Here is a 14,444-nt window from a genome sequence, read left to right as displayed (position 1 = left end):
GGTGAGAGTGAGCAGTGTAAGAAAGATTTATAACTGGCCTATATGAATGAGAAATGTTCTTTCCAGACAGTGATGCAATTTCAGCACATATATGTTTCTACTCACAAACATGATCATTTCGAATTTGAAAAATGTCAGTAAAAGCATTTGCTGAGGCAAATGCTACTATATCTGATATGTTGAATATTGAATGCGTGAAACTCCAGGGTTATTATATTTCAAGCTAACAGATCTCCACTGACATTATTTCTATAAAACAACAAAATTGGTCAACTTTTTTTTCTAAAAGAATAGTACTAATAAATAATAAAAATTCCACCAGGACCCTTTGCTTATGATGCTCATTTCAGATGGAATATCTTTAATAAGACAAAACAGATCAAGCAGTGACATTTTCCAAACTGGTGAATCCAAAATGGTCAATGTTTATGATATTGTCTTTATTCATTATTTATTTTATTAATAATTATTTATAAATTATTATAATTTTCATGTTAAGTTTAATCATTTATATATATTACTGTATGCTTTATGTTTGATTATTTCCAAATGTAAGATCTTTGGTGTCTCTTCTGTGCTGTAAGATTGGGTGGGTGTATTTTCCATCATCTATCTTTGACATGTGACCAGTTACTCTGACCTAGCCGTTACACAAACTGTAACACAATGGATAAGTCTGTTTGACCTTTTCTTATTAGACCAGAGCATAAGTTTAAGAGGATGTGAGTTTCCTGCATATATATATTAGTTGCTCTTATTTTTCTTTCTCTCTTGCTCTTTTCATTCTGCAAATATCTTGTTTTATATATCTCTGACCGTCATAATCTTCATCTGTTAGATACGATACTTGGGATGTCATTATAAACTATTTACTTTAATTTGTCTTTTCAATTTTTCATTTATTAATTTATTCCTTATTGAATTTTATCTTTGACAATTTCTTGTCTGCCTGGATCCCATTGCACCACAAACTTTTGAGGCCTGTTAAAATAATCTCATAATGAAATACTAAATTGAACTAAAATTTGGATTATTACTTTAGTTTTCAATTAAAATGGTAAAAAAAAAAAAGAAAAAAAAAAGCGTTAAACAATAACACATCTATATTTAACTATTGCACCCAAAAAATTTAAGGAAGACTGAAGCTCTTTCAAGACAACATGGGTGGCTCTTAAAAGAGCCTTTGTGTTGTGTGTTGAGCGGACTCCTCTACTTGGAGCTGGTGTATTTGGTCACAGCCTTTGTGCCCTCAGACACGGCGTGTTTGGCCAGCTCTCCGGGCAGCAGCAGACGCACGGCGGTCTGGATCTCTCGAGATGTGATGGTGGAGCGCTTGTTGTAGTGAGCGAGACGAGACGCTTCACCGGCGATGCGCTCGAAGATGTCGTTGACGAAAGAGTTCATGATTCCCATCGCCTTGGAGGAGATCCCGGTGTCGGGATGAACCTGCTTCAGGACTTTGTACACGTAGATCGCGTAGCTCTCCTTCCTGGACTTTCTGCGCTTCTTTCCGCCCTTGCCGGCGGTTTTAGTGACGGCCTTCTTCGAGCCCTTCTTGGGTGCGGACTTCGCTGGTTCAGGCATGATGATTCAGTCAGAAAAACTCAAAGAACAATAAAGCTATGAAACTACAGGCGGGATTTTATGCACTGCTCTATGCTAATTTCAAAAGGGAACTACGGCCTTCTCTGATTGCTAGTTTTCCTGGACCAACCCATAGAATTATTTCATTGGCTACCTTTAGTTGTTAGACAGCCAATCAGACACTTTAAAATGTTGATCCCGCCCATCGCCTCATGTTCTACTACCATCCCCCATTCTATTGTTTGTTCTTTGTTTTTTTTATTTTCCCGCATTTTTCGGAATGCAATGCAGTATCAAGTATTTAAAGTGCATTATTGATCATTTCAGTTGTTTAGTCAAATAAAAAAACATTAATTAAATACACAATGCATACTATATAAACACAAGATCACATTTCCCCCGTTTATTTTATACATTATCCTTAGGAATTGGATGAGACGTTAACCCGAGATCCTGACTCTGGTCATTAAGAAAAAAGAAAAAAAAAACATGGTACTTCTCGTAAAGAGTATGAGTCTAGCTCTGGAGGCACGGTGCCAAATTTCAACCATTGGCCCTTATAAATAGACTCCATTTCTCGCTCTCCTCTCCATAATCTCCACCTATAACGTTAGCTGGTGTCTTTCTTGTGTGTGTGTGTGTGTGTGTGTGTGTGTGTGTGTGTGTGTGTGTGTGTGTGTGTGTGTGTGTGTGTGTGTGGTCGTATCAAGTGGATGCTTCACAGACACTGGTGGTGGATGAGGAGGTTGCCTGGTTTAATTGTAAAGCGCTTTGGGTGTGCAATAGTACAATATGAAAGCACCATATATACGTTAATTATATTAAAATATTTAATACACAATGACCACTGAAAATGATACAACACTTATTAAATGGAAACACTATAATAATTAACAATTTCGGTAGAATAACACTTAAAATGTATTTTCACCACATGGAAACTTGTTCTTTGTGTGTAAATGTGTGTGGCTCTTAAAAGAGCCGTTGGGTTTGTCTTCTTCGCGGATCTCTTAACCCCCGAACCCGTACAGAGTGCGTCCCTGTCGCTTCAGCGCGTACACAACATCCATGGCGGTGACGGTCTTTCTCTTGGCGTGTTCAGTGTAAGTCACAGCATCACGAATGACGTTCTCCAGAAACACCTTCAACACACCGCGAGTCTCTTCATAGATCAGGCCAGAAATACGCTTGACGCCGCCACGACGAGCAAGACGCCGAATAGCGGGTTTAGTGATTCCCTGGATATTATCGCGAAGAACCTTTCGGTGACGCTTAGCGCCTCCTTTCCCGAGTCCCTTACCGCCTTTTCCTCTTCCAGACATGACTGCAGACACTCTTCAATTCACTACAACAGAGAGGTTGTGGAAAAGAGTGATTTATAGTCGGCTAGCGGACCTAGTTGAAACCAGATGCATGGGCGATATTGCTAAGCGTCAATCAACACTACTAACTCTCCAAGTGGAGGGTCGGTATTCGCTTTATTGCCTGGTTACAAATACAAAATCACTTTATAAGTCGTCATTTGAACTACGTTATAACGACAATTAATGTATTTTAACATGTGTTTAATATACTAGTGTATATCTGAAGCTATAGATTGTGAAATTAAACATTTTTCGTTTCGTTTTTATTTAGCTTAGTGTTTTTGGTTAGCATAGTAAAGTTATTATCATAGCTATCAGATTAGCTTGACCTGAGCTTATAGTGCTTTATACTGCCTTACCATACGTGTATTCACTGCAATTCGTAATGCATTGTCATTATTTGTATCGTATTAGTCGGCGCAATAGGATATGTTGTACACATTTTGCTATTAAAAGAACCATGTAAGTATATTAATTTGTGTTTATTATAATTTTTCTTATTAACAGTTTGTCCATGTACATAAATGACAGAAAGCTAGCTATGTTTTGTGTGTTCTTTGCATAAATATTAATTGGTTGTCTAGCCTTGATTACAGAACAGTGTTACAGAATACAATTACAGAATCACAAATCTTAATGTAATCAATCAAACTCCTTAATACGTGTAATAATCTTATGTTTTTATCCTGATTAATTAAATAAATTGCATTTTTAGATATGTTTAGCTCCAACCCTCAAACCCATCTGCTTATTGTATAAGTAAACCTGAAGACTTTGGTAAAAAAAAAAAAAAAAAGGTATAAATGATGTTCTGCAATATTAAATAAGTACTGAACAAAAATTACTGTTAGGGGTTAACAGTTTAGACCAGACCAGATGTTTGAAAGAAGACCTGGAGTCAGAATTATAATAAACTGAAGAAAAGTTTTACTGAAGATAGTTTGCAGTTTCATCAGCAGAAGTTCAGCTTCAAGACTCACACAGGAGTTCGTAGGCCACCCCGCTTACAGTTACAAAGATCACAGCAGTTCAAAGGTCTAAGCTATGTCATTGCTTACAGGTTGAATGATTCTGATTGGCTAAGAAATTGATAAACATAGTAATTTTCCACAGATAGACAGAAGCATATCTCAATAGATTATGCCGCTGACACTCGGACGCTGAAGTTAGGCACGTCGTGACCTTCCAGGTCGCAGATTTGGGTTGCTGGGTGTCAGCATGTCTCGAACAACAACTCAGTCAATCTCCAATAATGCCAGTGGTTCCTTAAACTGTAAGCAAGAAGACTAACACACACACACCCGACACACATCTTTTCCAAGGTTGGATTTGGCCAGGCTCTAACTATAAACTGGAGTCTCGTCTCAAATCATCAAGATAACAAGTTCTTTCTCTCAAGGATAGGAAACTTTAGTCTAAATGGAAAGTATAGGCTTTAAATGACAAATGGTCCCTTAAACTATAGACTTTAATGACCCCTATGTGTTTTAACATGTTGAAGACCTTTCTCAAACACAAAACAAGTCCCTATTTAATTTCTGGAAGCCGGGATAAATAGGCAATCAATGTTACTGCATTCAGATATCAAATAAAGACATTAAAGAATAGGCTACATGAAAAGAACATTTCAGTAATCACACTGGTAACTTCTATAACAAAGTAAAATCTCCAGAGAAGTCATTCAACTCATTTGATATTTAGAAGGAAAAGTATTGATTAATACCTTGATTATAATCACTCATTACATATACATTGAAGCAGCAGTGTATTCCAATCCACTCCCTTCACTATTTTACCTATATCAACAGCAAACTGTTTTTAAAAGATCTTTTAGAAAGGCATGGTCTCTTTTGAGCCTTTGCTGGTGATGCTTGATTTCTTTCAAGACAACATACTCTGAAATACTGCTCATCCCATACATGACAAAATGCCTACATGACATGTTGGTGATATCAAGATGTTTTTTTTTTCCATTAGAAGCTCAAATCAAGCCATAAAATCTTGTTCTGGGTATAAACCTAACATTAACCCATAATGTTGGCTTTGGGAATAAGTTTGCTTGTGGTTACCTGATATGAATTTCTTTTTTAAGGACAAGTAATTTTTTGCATGTTGCTGTGTGGTTGCAAGCTGCTAACAGTAATTCCTGAATCTAGCAAGCCGAATATTCCATAAGACCCTTACTTAACCATTTTTTTAAAAGGCTTTTAACATATATATATATATATATATATATATATATATATATATATATATATATATATATATATATATATGTATATATGTGTGTGTGTGTGTGTGTGTGTGTGTGTGTGTGTGTGTGTGTGTGTGTGTGTGTGTGTGTGTGTGTGTGTGTGTGTGTGTGTGTGTGTGTGTGTGTGTGTGTGTGTGTGTGTGTGTAAAAGCACAAGCCAATGTGAGACGGGTAATTAGAGCTGCTAAGAAGAGCTGCTAAGAAGATCTACTGGAGAAGTTATTGTAATTCTATAAGAGAGAAAATGATAATAATTCTATATAGGAGATAAACTGGATTATCTATATCCAGTATAGTGAAGCAGAGACTGTAGAGCATACTTCTACATTGTGCAGTATTTACCAAAGAACGAGAGGAGTTGGTTAAGAAATTTAAAGATAAAGGTGTAATCAATTTCAATCTATCAAATCTATTATGTTGTGGCTCAGGACAGAGAGAAATACTTAATTATCTCAAAATAACAGATTTTAATTTATATGGCATTATCATTATTATTATTATTATTATTATTATTATTATTATTTTGTTTTTCTTTTGCTTTGATGCTGACACTTACACATTCAGAAAGGGGAAGCTGCACTTCACACTCATGGATCTGCAGACTCTCCTCCAATGAAGCAGAGTCTTCCTTTAATCTGGTCCTCTTTGGTCGAAAATGAATGGCTAATTGTATTAGGTATGTAAACACACAAAAAAAATATGGACATGATTCGGATATGTTAAAGGGTCGTAAAAAAAAATAGTCACACTTTTCTCCTTTGCGGTCAAAAATGACCAACATAGGAAATTAATGGGAAATACGAAAAAATACGAAATCTCAGAGAAACTTTTGGTGGTACAAACTACAAATCAGCCACTGTGCAGAAAAAAAGTTCACAGCAATGAAGGGGTGACACTCTAAAACATCAAGACTGCAAATAAGACACCCACCCCCAAACACACAGAGAAATGAACTGTTAAGACTGCAACAGCACATTTTGAGAATATGCCAAATAAAATCAATAAATGAAAAAAATACAAAAGAGACTCTCGCTCAAATGCACACACACACACACACACACACACACACACACACACACACTCTCACACACACACACACACACACACACACACACACACACACACACACACACACACACACACACACACATATAAATAATAATTGTGTTTGCTCTTATATTTAGGCTAATAGGTGTTCCTGATATCTGTTGCATATGCAACAATACATAAAATAATTACAGTTTGTATGTATGTATATAGTTAAAATAATATTTATTATTATTATTACATTATTATTCCTTTTTTAACCTACAGTTTGATAATGATTGTTTGTTGTTGTTATTTTATTATGTTTTTGCTGTTAGATCATAATTGCTGTTCCCTTCTGAAGTTTTATTACCATTTACAGAATTAAACTGAATAAAATACCAATTAATTACAAAATGTCTGTATAAAGTGTTTTGAATGATCACTATCCATCACTTATTTTGTTAGATTTTTTAATTATCAAACACTGAGTAACAAACGAGCTTGCATTGTGTTCCCTTTCTAACCAAATGTTATTGTTTGATTGTAATCATAATGCAAAACCTGATACTTACCTAACAAAAATATCTTAACTTTGACTAAAAGTAGTCTTTTAGAATGTCTAAATATATATATTTTTTAAAAAATGGTGAAATCATGTCTAAAAAAAACAGTGGGAATCAAAAAGCCTCTCTGTGTATTTATATAGGGAGCTACAGTATAGCCTACAGGCGGTTACATGACATAACACCCGTTTTTACTTTTTTAACGCCACTGGAGGGCACTTTTCTCACTTCAAAAAATGGGTTGTAAAGGCCTGCACTCTATTTTAATATGAAAAGTTGCATTTATTGAATAAAATAAAAATGTTAATTGTAATGGAAAAAAATAGCTCATCTGGTTTGTTATAATTATTTCATAGTACCATAGAAACCTTTCAAAATTCTAAATAATAATCAAAAAATATTATTGAACAAAATATATTACATTGGGCCCGGTTTCCCAAAGCGTTCTTATCTCTAAGTAGTTCTTAACCTATTCCTTAACCTCTCTCTTAACCTTATGGGACGGTTCCCGAAATGTTCGTACGCTAAGTATATCTTTTGTAAGTCACACTTTCGTAAGGTTGGTCTGGACCACTCTTAGCTTTACCTTATCACTGTTGCAGGTCTATATGAATATAATTCTGAAGGTTTAATACACCCAGACAGTATTAAATTAGGCTAATTTAAGTGTTTTAATGCAAAGAATAAAATTGTCATTACACTGATTGTTGTTAGATTTTTAATTATATTATTATACAATATTATTAATTTAATTAAAACGCTCTTTTAAAGGCCAGTGAAAGCATAGGCTACTGTCAGTTAAGTCCTATTCGGACGCTAATATTGTTTCTCATGGGCTCGTCCGGTATTTTAAACATTTACAGGGGTAGCCTAAGTCTGTGATTTTAGTGCCGTCCGAATCCATAATATCAGTGTTTTTCTCACCCAACCCGCGTAAAAATCCCTGGCCAAATTAGTACCTTCTGTTTTTTGACAAACAGGTCGTGTGGTAATTTAATTGCCGTCTGAATCCACATCTCTGAGTTTACAAGAGATTCAAAATTCACGGTTTAAATCATTTTTGATCACTGCCGAGCACCGTACGCAAGATGTAAACTTTTATTACTGAAATGCTGGAAAGTATTTACAAGAACAATATTTCATCGCAGCTCCACCTCAGCGAACAAAATTGGGAAAGAGAAGAGAAGAGAAAAGAGAAGAAGGCACGTACATTTTTGAAAAGGTTATTGTGATAGCAATATATGTTACAATTTTAAAATATGTAGGCTAGGCTATTATAGTTTGGATTATTTTTTATAATATCCAATAATCATAATAAATTGCAAGTTCAACTATTTCTGAAGTGCTTCATTTATAAAGATCACCACTTTCTCACATAAACGGCCCCTACACAAGAGTATAATTGATTCTCGAGCCATCGATATCAAACAATTCAGCACCATCGCCATGGACAGCACCCGGTAACGTCGCACGTAAGAAGGTATATCTTAAGCAGCTTCCTAAGGTATGATTAGGGGAACACACTTAAACACCTTTGGTAAGATATATCTTTCGAGCTCTCTTAGCGTGCTAAGAGTGAGCGTTATCGAGAAACCGGGCCCTGGTTTTCCTGAAAGAAAAAAAAAAACATTTTAAGGCTTCGGTCACTTTTGACTGCGAAGGAGACAAGTGTGATTCCTAAACGAAGAGGACCAGAGGGTTGCTTTGAAGGGGGGGATTCTGGAATCCACTGCTGCTTCAATGTATAATGAGTGATTATAATCAAGATATTAATCAATATTGTTCCTTCTAAATATCAAATGAGTTGAATGACTTCTCTGGAGATTTTACTTTGTTATAGAAGTTACCAGTGTGATTACTGACATGTTCTTTTCATGTATTCTTTAATGTCTGTATTTGATATATGAATGCAGTAACAGTGCTCGTTTGTGTTTGAGAAAGGTCTTCAACGTGTTAAAACATACAGGGGTCATTTAAGCCAATATTTTAAGGGACCATTTCTTTGTTAAAGCTTTACTTTCCAGTTAGACTAAAGTGTAGCTCTCCTTGAGAGAAAGAACGCATTATCTTCGTTAAAAAGGCCAGCTATGCATATATTGAGACATTGTGACTTTAAGACACATTAGTCTGATTACTCAGTATTTTTCCTTTTAATGTTTCAATATTAACCGGAAGCAGTTCGGAGAGCTCGTATAGAGATTTTGCTAGTCTCTCGCTGTTATTGTTGTTGTTCATATACAAAAGCACTCATACTACGGTACACTCCAAATTACTCTGCCATACCCTCTACTACTTGTACCACAATTGTTCACTCAACCTAATTCTATGACTGTAAATGCTTCTACAAGCATCAATCCATTAAAGTGTACTTCGTCTCTGACCGGACGACTTAGCCCATGCTCAATATCCTCCAGCACCACACTAGTCTACCCCATAATCTTGATGTCTTAAGAAGACTCTCCTGTAGTAAGAGCCTGGCCACATCCAACCTTGGAAAAGCTGTGTTTTGTGTTGTTGTATTTTTATCCCACTGTAACCCATAAATCATTCTCAAACATACCCATAATCTAGTGAAATCAAATATTGCCCTTACCTTTAGATTAAGGATGTAGGATGTCGATTCAAGGTCCTCGACGGTGCCTATAACCAGTTCAATCTTGGATTCGAATGCACTGGGCGTTTGCCAATATTAATATTCCATTACAAAAATCATAAAATATTGATAGGGAAAAATTACTCTTAGACTCTTAGTTTTACAAATCACCAAAACATGATTTCGTTTTATTTAAAAAGATTCAGAATAATACAAAGACAAAAAATTAAAAAGGCAAAAATTTATAAAATTGTAACGAATACGACTCTGGGTAAATATGAATTAGCTCAAGAATATGGGGAATCTTGGGAATATTAATATTTATGACTCATGGTCATAATTCATAAGTCGCATGTACATTTATTTTATCAATTGTCGAGATTACCTCGTTCTGTAACTGGTCTGACCAACATTTAATTCGTCCAGCGAGTAGATGGTCAGTACAGTTAAGAAGGGGTATTCACAAACTCCACTAAAGTTCAGGTCCTGGCCACGAACATTAAACTTTATTGAGTTTATTAATTAAAACTACTGAATGTAGTCTAATATCGAGCTTGTAGCTTAAGATCTTTTGTTTCAGTGACTTTAGAATGGTGGGCTTTCAAATACAGAGACAGTTAAAAAGGATATATGGATTTTAATAATTGTAAAACTTAAGATTATATGAGCTACAAATACAAACGTACGTAAAAAAAATACAAAACAATAAAACAAACACACATTTAACCAAACAAGAAAATACGTGATCAGGATAACATGAAATGAAAGAAAGAAAGAAAGGAAGAAAGAAAGAAAAGCTAGTAATTATTACATACAGAAACCTAGATTCACGAGACAACCTGGAAAGCAGTTTTATCAACTCAATATACTTGCGATTTTGTTTTTTGTTCGGGTGATGCTGAAACTGGCAGGACAGCGCGGATGGTGTCCTGTTTCTGTTGCGTCTTCAGGTGCCGCGAAGTTTAAAGGCTCACTGTATGTAACATTACCGAGAGAGTTCGTCTTCCGTGCGGAAGAGGCTAGAAATCTTGGTTTCTAAGGCAGCAGGCTTTTACATGACGCGGGCCATGTGTCCCAGAGGCCGAGGCGAGGGCCTGTCCAACCGGAGCAGCGCTGCGCTGCACGTGGAGAAGGAGGAGGAGGAGGTCAAGCGGGATCGATGAGAGAAGAGGGAGATCGAAGAAGGAAGAGAAGAGAGTGTGATGAGGGGGTTTCTGCCTTTTAACAAACATCTGTTTACGCCCTCTCTTGGAACGACAGCGAATCAGATTGTCTTTTCTGACGCGGGAAAATTCTCTTTGTGTGAAGAAGAAAACGCCTACTTTCACCATATGTCTTATGAGAGAAAGAATTCATATTTCTTCTTAAGATTGTACACATGGAACAATACATCTTACAATACAGTGTTACTATGTGCGGGACTGGTTGAATTAAAACAGGACGGTCAGACAGATACCAAGAATTACAGGTAGATATTGGACACACATAACATTATGTTCATATGCATCATTACACACAAATAAAGCTTGATTAAACATACAATAAAATGGTCAGTATTTCCGTTATGGTATGTGAAGACACTTGAGAAACACAGGAATACATATCAAACATTTGAAGAGTTTTCTCTGAAGAGTTTCATGTATGTTAAGGTTTTGGAATGTTGGCTTGCAAAGGAGCTGGATGAGCTGCCGTCTTGGGGTCATAAAAGTTTATGACCAGGTTCGAGTTACAAGACACTATGGAGTGATTTTCTTTCAATGAATCTTCGGAATTAAAGATTTTACTCTAGCAAACCACACCTCTATTATAAATTTGTAATGAATGGTAAAATGAAATTTTACTATGTGGAAGTCCATATATGGAAATGTGCTTCAGTTGCATCTCGTGGTGGGTTTCTGGTTGAAAGTCCACGAATGTGTGTGTGTGTGTGTGTGTGTGTGTGTGTGTGTGTGTGTGTGTGTGTGTGTGTGTGTGTGTGTGTGTGTGTGTGTGTGTGTGTGTCTTCTGGAATGCCAGGAGGCTGTAAAAGTTGGGGAGAAGGTCGGTGCTGGCAAATTGGTCCTCGTGGGGCAATTATTAACCAGCAAGGACAAAGACGATGTGTTTCTTTTTATCACATGATCCGCTAATTTGAAAAGCAGATGCCATTGTCGCTACAAAATTTAGGCAGAGTTTTTATACTAACTCTGTTTTGGGCCGCCTTTTAACTATGGGCTGTCATTATAATACAGCTAATTCCCTTATAAGGTAAAACTTTGGACCTATCCTAGTCCTTTATTAACATCAGCTTGCAGAAGCACATATTGAAAATATCTGTTTTCTTTTCACACCTATTTTATGCAACACATACACAAAAGCTTTATTTGGTAAGTTTGACTACCGCAGCCCTTTTGACCTTTCTCTAGTTTCACACATTTTCTAGGACTAAGGCGAACGATGTTCACAGTTCCCTTTAAAAATACATGTGGTCCTAACAACCTAAACATATCGAGTCCACATACACCCACACATATATACACCTCTAACAATGACTCTTAAGTTCGCAGGCCAAGCTCAAATTAGGCTTTAAGTAATTTGAGCTTGTTCTGCAAGTTAAACACATCCTCATTTGAGTAGTTTATTGCATTTTCAACCATAAAACTGTTTGCAATGTGTATTACTTTCCTATTTAATTGTTCAACTTGTCTTGATCATTTTTATTAACTGCTGTGCACGATGAATCAGTCCATTCTTAGGGAGTTCAGCCTTAGTGGAAGATCTTCATCAATGCCTTTCTCTCCTTCTTCTGTCTTGTGAGCTCTTTTTACGTTGTCCCTCCAGAGGTGTTCAACTATAACATCGTCCATTAAAATCTCAACCTTGTCTGTTACATTAACACTTCTTATTTCTGGGTCATTTCCATCCGTAACATTCAATGCATGCAGATAGTCATTAATATATACCATTTCTTCAGAAGAAGATTTTTCAGGGAATTTATCAGAAGATTTATCAGAAAAATTCATAATCAATATTGTTCTCCAATATTTATTACAGTGTGTGTGTTAGTCCTTTTGGTTATAGGTTAAGGAACCACTGGCATTATTGGAGATTGACTGAGTGTTTGTGACATGTTGGCGCCCAGCCACCCAAATCTGCGACCTGGAAGGTCGCGACGTGCCTAACTTCAGGGTCCGAGTGTCAGCTGCATAATCTATAGAGATATGCTTCAGTTTATCTGTATATGTGTGGAAAATTACTATGTTTATCAATTTCTTAGCCAATCAGAAACTGCTCTCTCTCTGTGTGTGTTGTATGCTGTGATCTTTGTAACTGTAAGGGGGGTGGCCTACGAACTCCTGTGTGAGTCTTGAAGCTGAACTTCTGCTGATGAAACTGCAAACTATCTTCAGTAAAACTTTTCTTCACTTAATTGTAATTCTGACTCCAGGTCTTCATTTATCATATCTGGTTCTTTGACTGTAAAACCCCTTACAGCTTCTTACTGGAAATAAATAGGGTTTAAATAAAATATAGGGGAGAACCGGGGCGAAAGTAACGCGGGACGAAAGTAACAAAGCAATTTTCTCAGAGCCCTGACTATATTAGCATTTCAAGCTATGACAGCACGTTTAGTACGCAACCCTTGACTGCGCTGCCAAATATCACGTGATTTCGTCATCGTTTCCCGCGGTTAGTTCCAGTAAGCAGTTTTCGAGTGCGATAAGTAAATTACTGAAGCGGTACTTTTTTTCTAATTACAAGTTGTGTTTTTAGTTTAATGTCACACAGTAATGATCAATCTACAGGTTATTAAGTGCCGTAACACATCCTGAAGTTTGCCTGGTCAGAGTTTTTCAGTATAAAAGTAAATCGGGTTTAAATGTCCGGAGTTCCTGTCGGGACGAAAGTAACACTTGTTACTTTTGTCCCGCTATAGTAAAAACAAGTGTTTATTTTGTCGCGCTGCTAATGTGGTGACTTTCTCTGTGTTGCAGCATTTATTAAAACATGTTTATGTCATATTATACTAACAGAATATAGTAAAAACAAGTGTTTCTTTTGTCGCGCTGCTAATGTGGTGACTTTCTCTGTGTTGCAGCATTTATTAAAACATGTTTATGTCATATTATACTAACAGAATATGGCAAGAGTGAGGGTCAGTAAGACAGATAGAGGTCTGATTCAGCCAGATGTTTATGAAATGGCGTTCACATTTAAATCAGCTGATTTCTGTCTCACCATTTTTTTACACTCAATCTGTTTCCATTTACCCTAGTCACATTTAGGTTTTAGCCATACCTTATAGCTTTTCCACCTCCACCTATGAATTTGCAGGGTTTCCATCCTGATGTTTTTATGCAGTTTGGATTTATGCATAAAAACAGCTTGATGGAAACATGACTATTGTTAGGCTATATTATGTTGAGAATTTATATTATGGTAATTTAATTTAATTTTCATATTGTTCATGTTGAAAACACATTTTATAAAATAGATTGACTTAGCCAATAAAAAAAAAATATTTTAAACAATTCAAGTTTGTACTGTTGGGTTATTTGAAACATTGATGAAACTGAAATTTAAAATGAAAATTTAAATTAACATTTTTTTGCGAATATAATGGCCAAAATATGTTTGCAGTTACATGTTAACAAGGTCATATACTCAGGTATATTTAGGCTAATAAAAAAAAAAAAAAAAAAAACAAGAGTAACACAAAAAATCTTGCTTGTATATTGTTGTGTTACTTTTGACCCACCTGTGTGTTACTTTCATCCCAGCTGACGGGGTCGAAAGTAACATGAGCAGTCTTAAGTTCAAAGTGAAATTATACTGAAGTCCTTCTACATTTTTACAAAATACCACCTGGTATTGATGGACCACACTTGTAAGTGTCTGACCACAGCAAAAATATATCTGTCTAAAATATCATCTTTTCAAATTATGTTTTTCTGAAAAATGGTACTTTCGCCCCTGCTCTCCTACTTATGAAACAAATACTTTAACACTTCAAGCAAACACTGTGACATTACATACCATTTTGTACATATACCATACATATACTACTTATGGAACTA

At 36.0% G+C, this 14,444-nt stretch overlaps 2 protein-coding genes across 2 annotated transcripts; both read right to left on the bottom strand.

The window, feature by feature from the left end:
- Positions 1-1,209: 1,209 nt before the first annotated feature.
- LOC308687115 (histone H2B-like) lies at positions 1,210-1,584 on the bottom strand (the record flags this gene model as incomplete). Its single annotated transcript, XM_081359379.1, has 1 exon — positions 1,210-1,584. One exon carries the CDS (start codon positions 1,582-1,584, stop codon positions 1,210-1,212), a length of 375 nt encoding a protein of 124 aa, XP_081215505.1.
- Positions 1,585-2,594: 1,010 nt separating this feature from the next.
- LOC308687122 (histone H4) lies at positions 2,595-2,906 on the bottom strand (the record flags this gene model as incomplete). The annotated part of the gene is made up of 1 exon (XM_081359385.1): positions 2,595-2,906. The coding sequence occupies one exon, from the start codon at positions 2,904-2,906 to the stop codon at positions 2,595-2,597; it is 312 nt and encodes a 103-aa protein (XP_081215511.1).
- Between the last annotated feature and the right edge of the window lie 11,538 nt (positions 2,907-14,444).

The sequence above is a fragment of the Scardinius erythrophthalmus genome (assembly GCF_964197995.2).
Source record: "Scardinius erythrophthalmus genome assembly, chromosome: 2".
Lineage (NCBI taxonomy): Eukaryota > Metazoa > Chordata > Actinopteri > Cypriniformes > Leuciscidae > Scardinius > Scardinius erythrophthalmus.
Note: the sequence above shows the minus strand (reverse complement) of the source record. Positions and strands in the feature narration are given on the sequence as shown.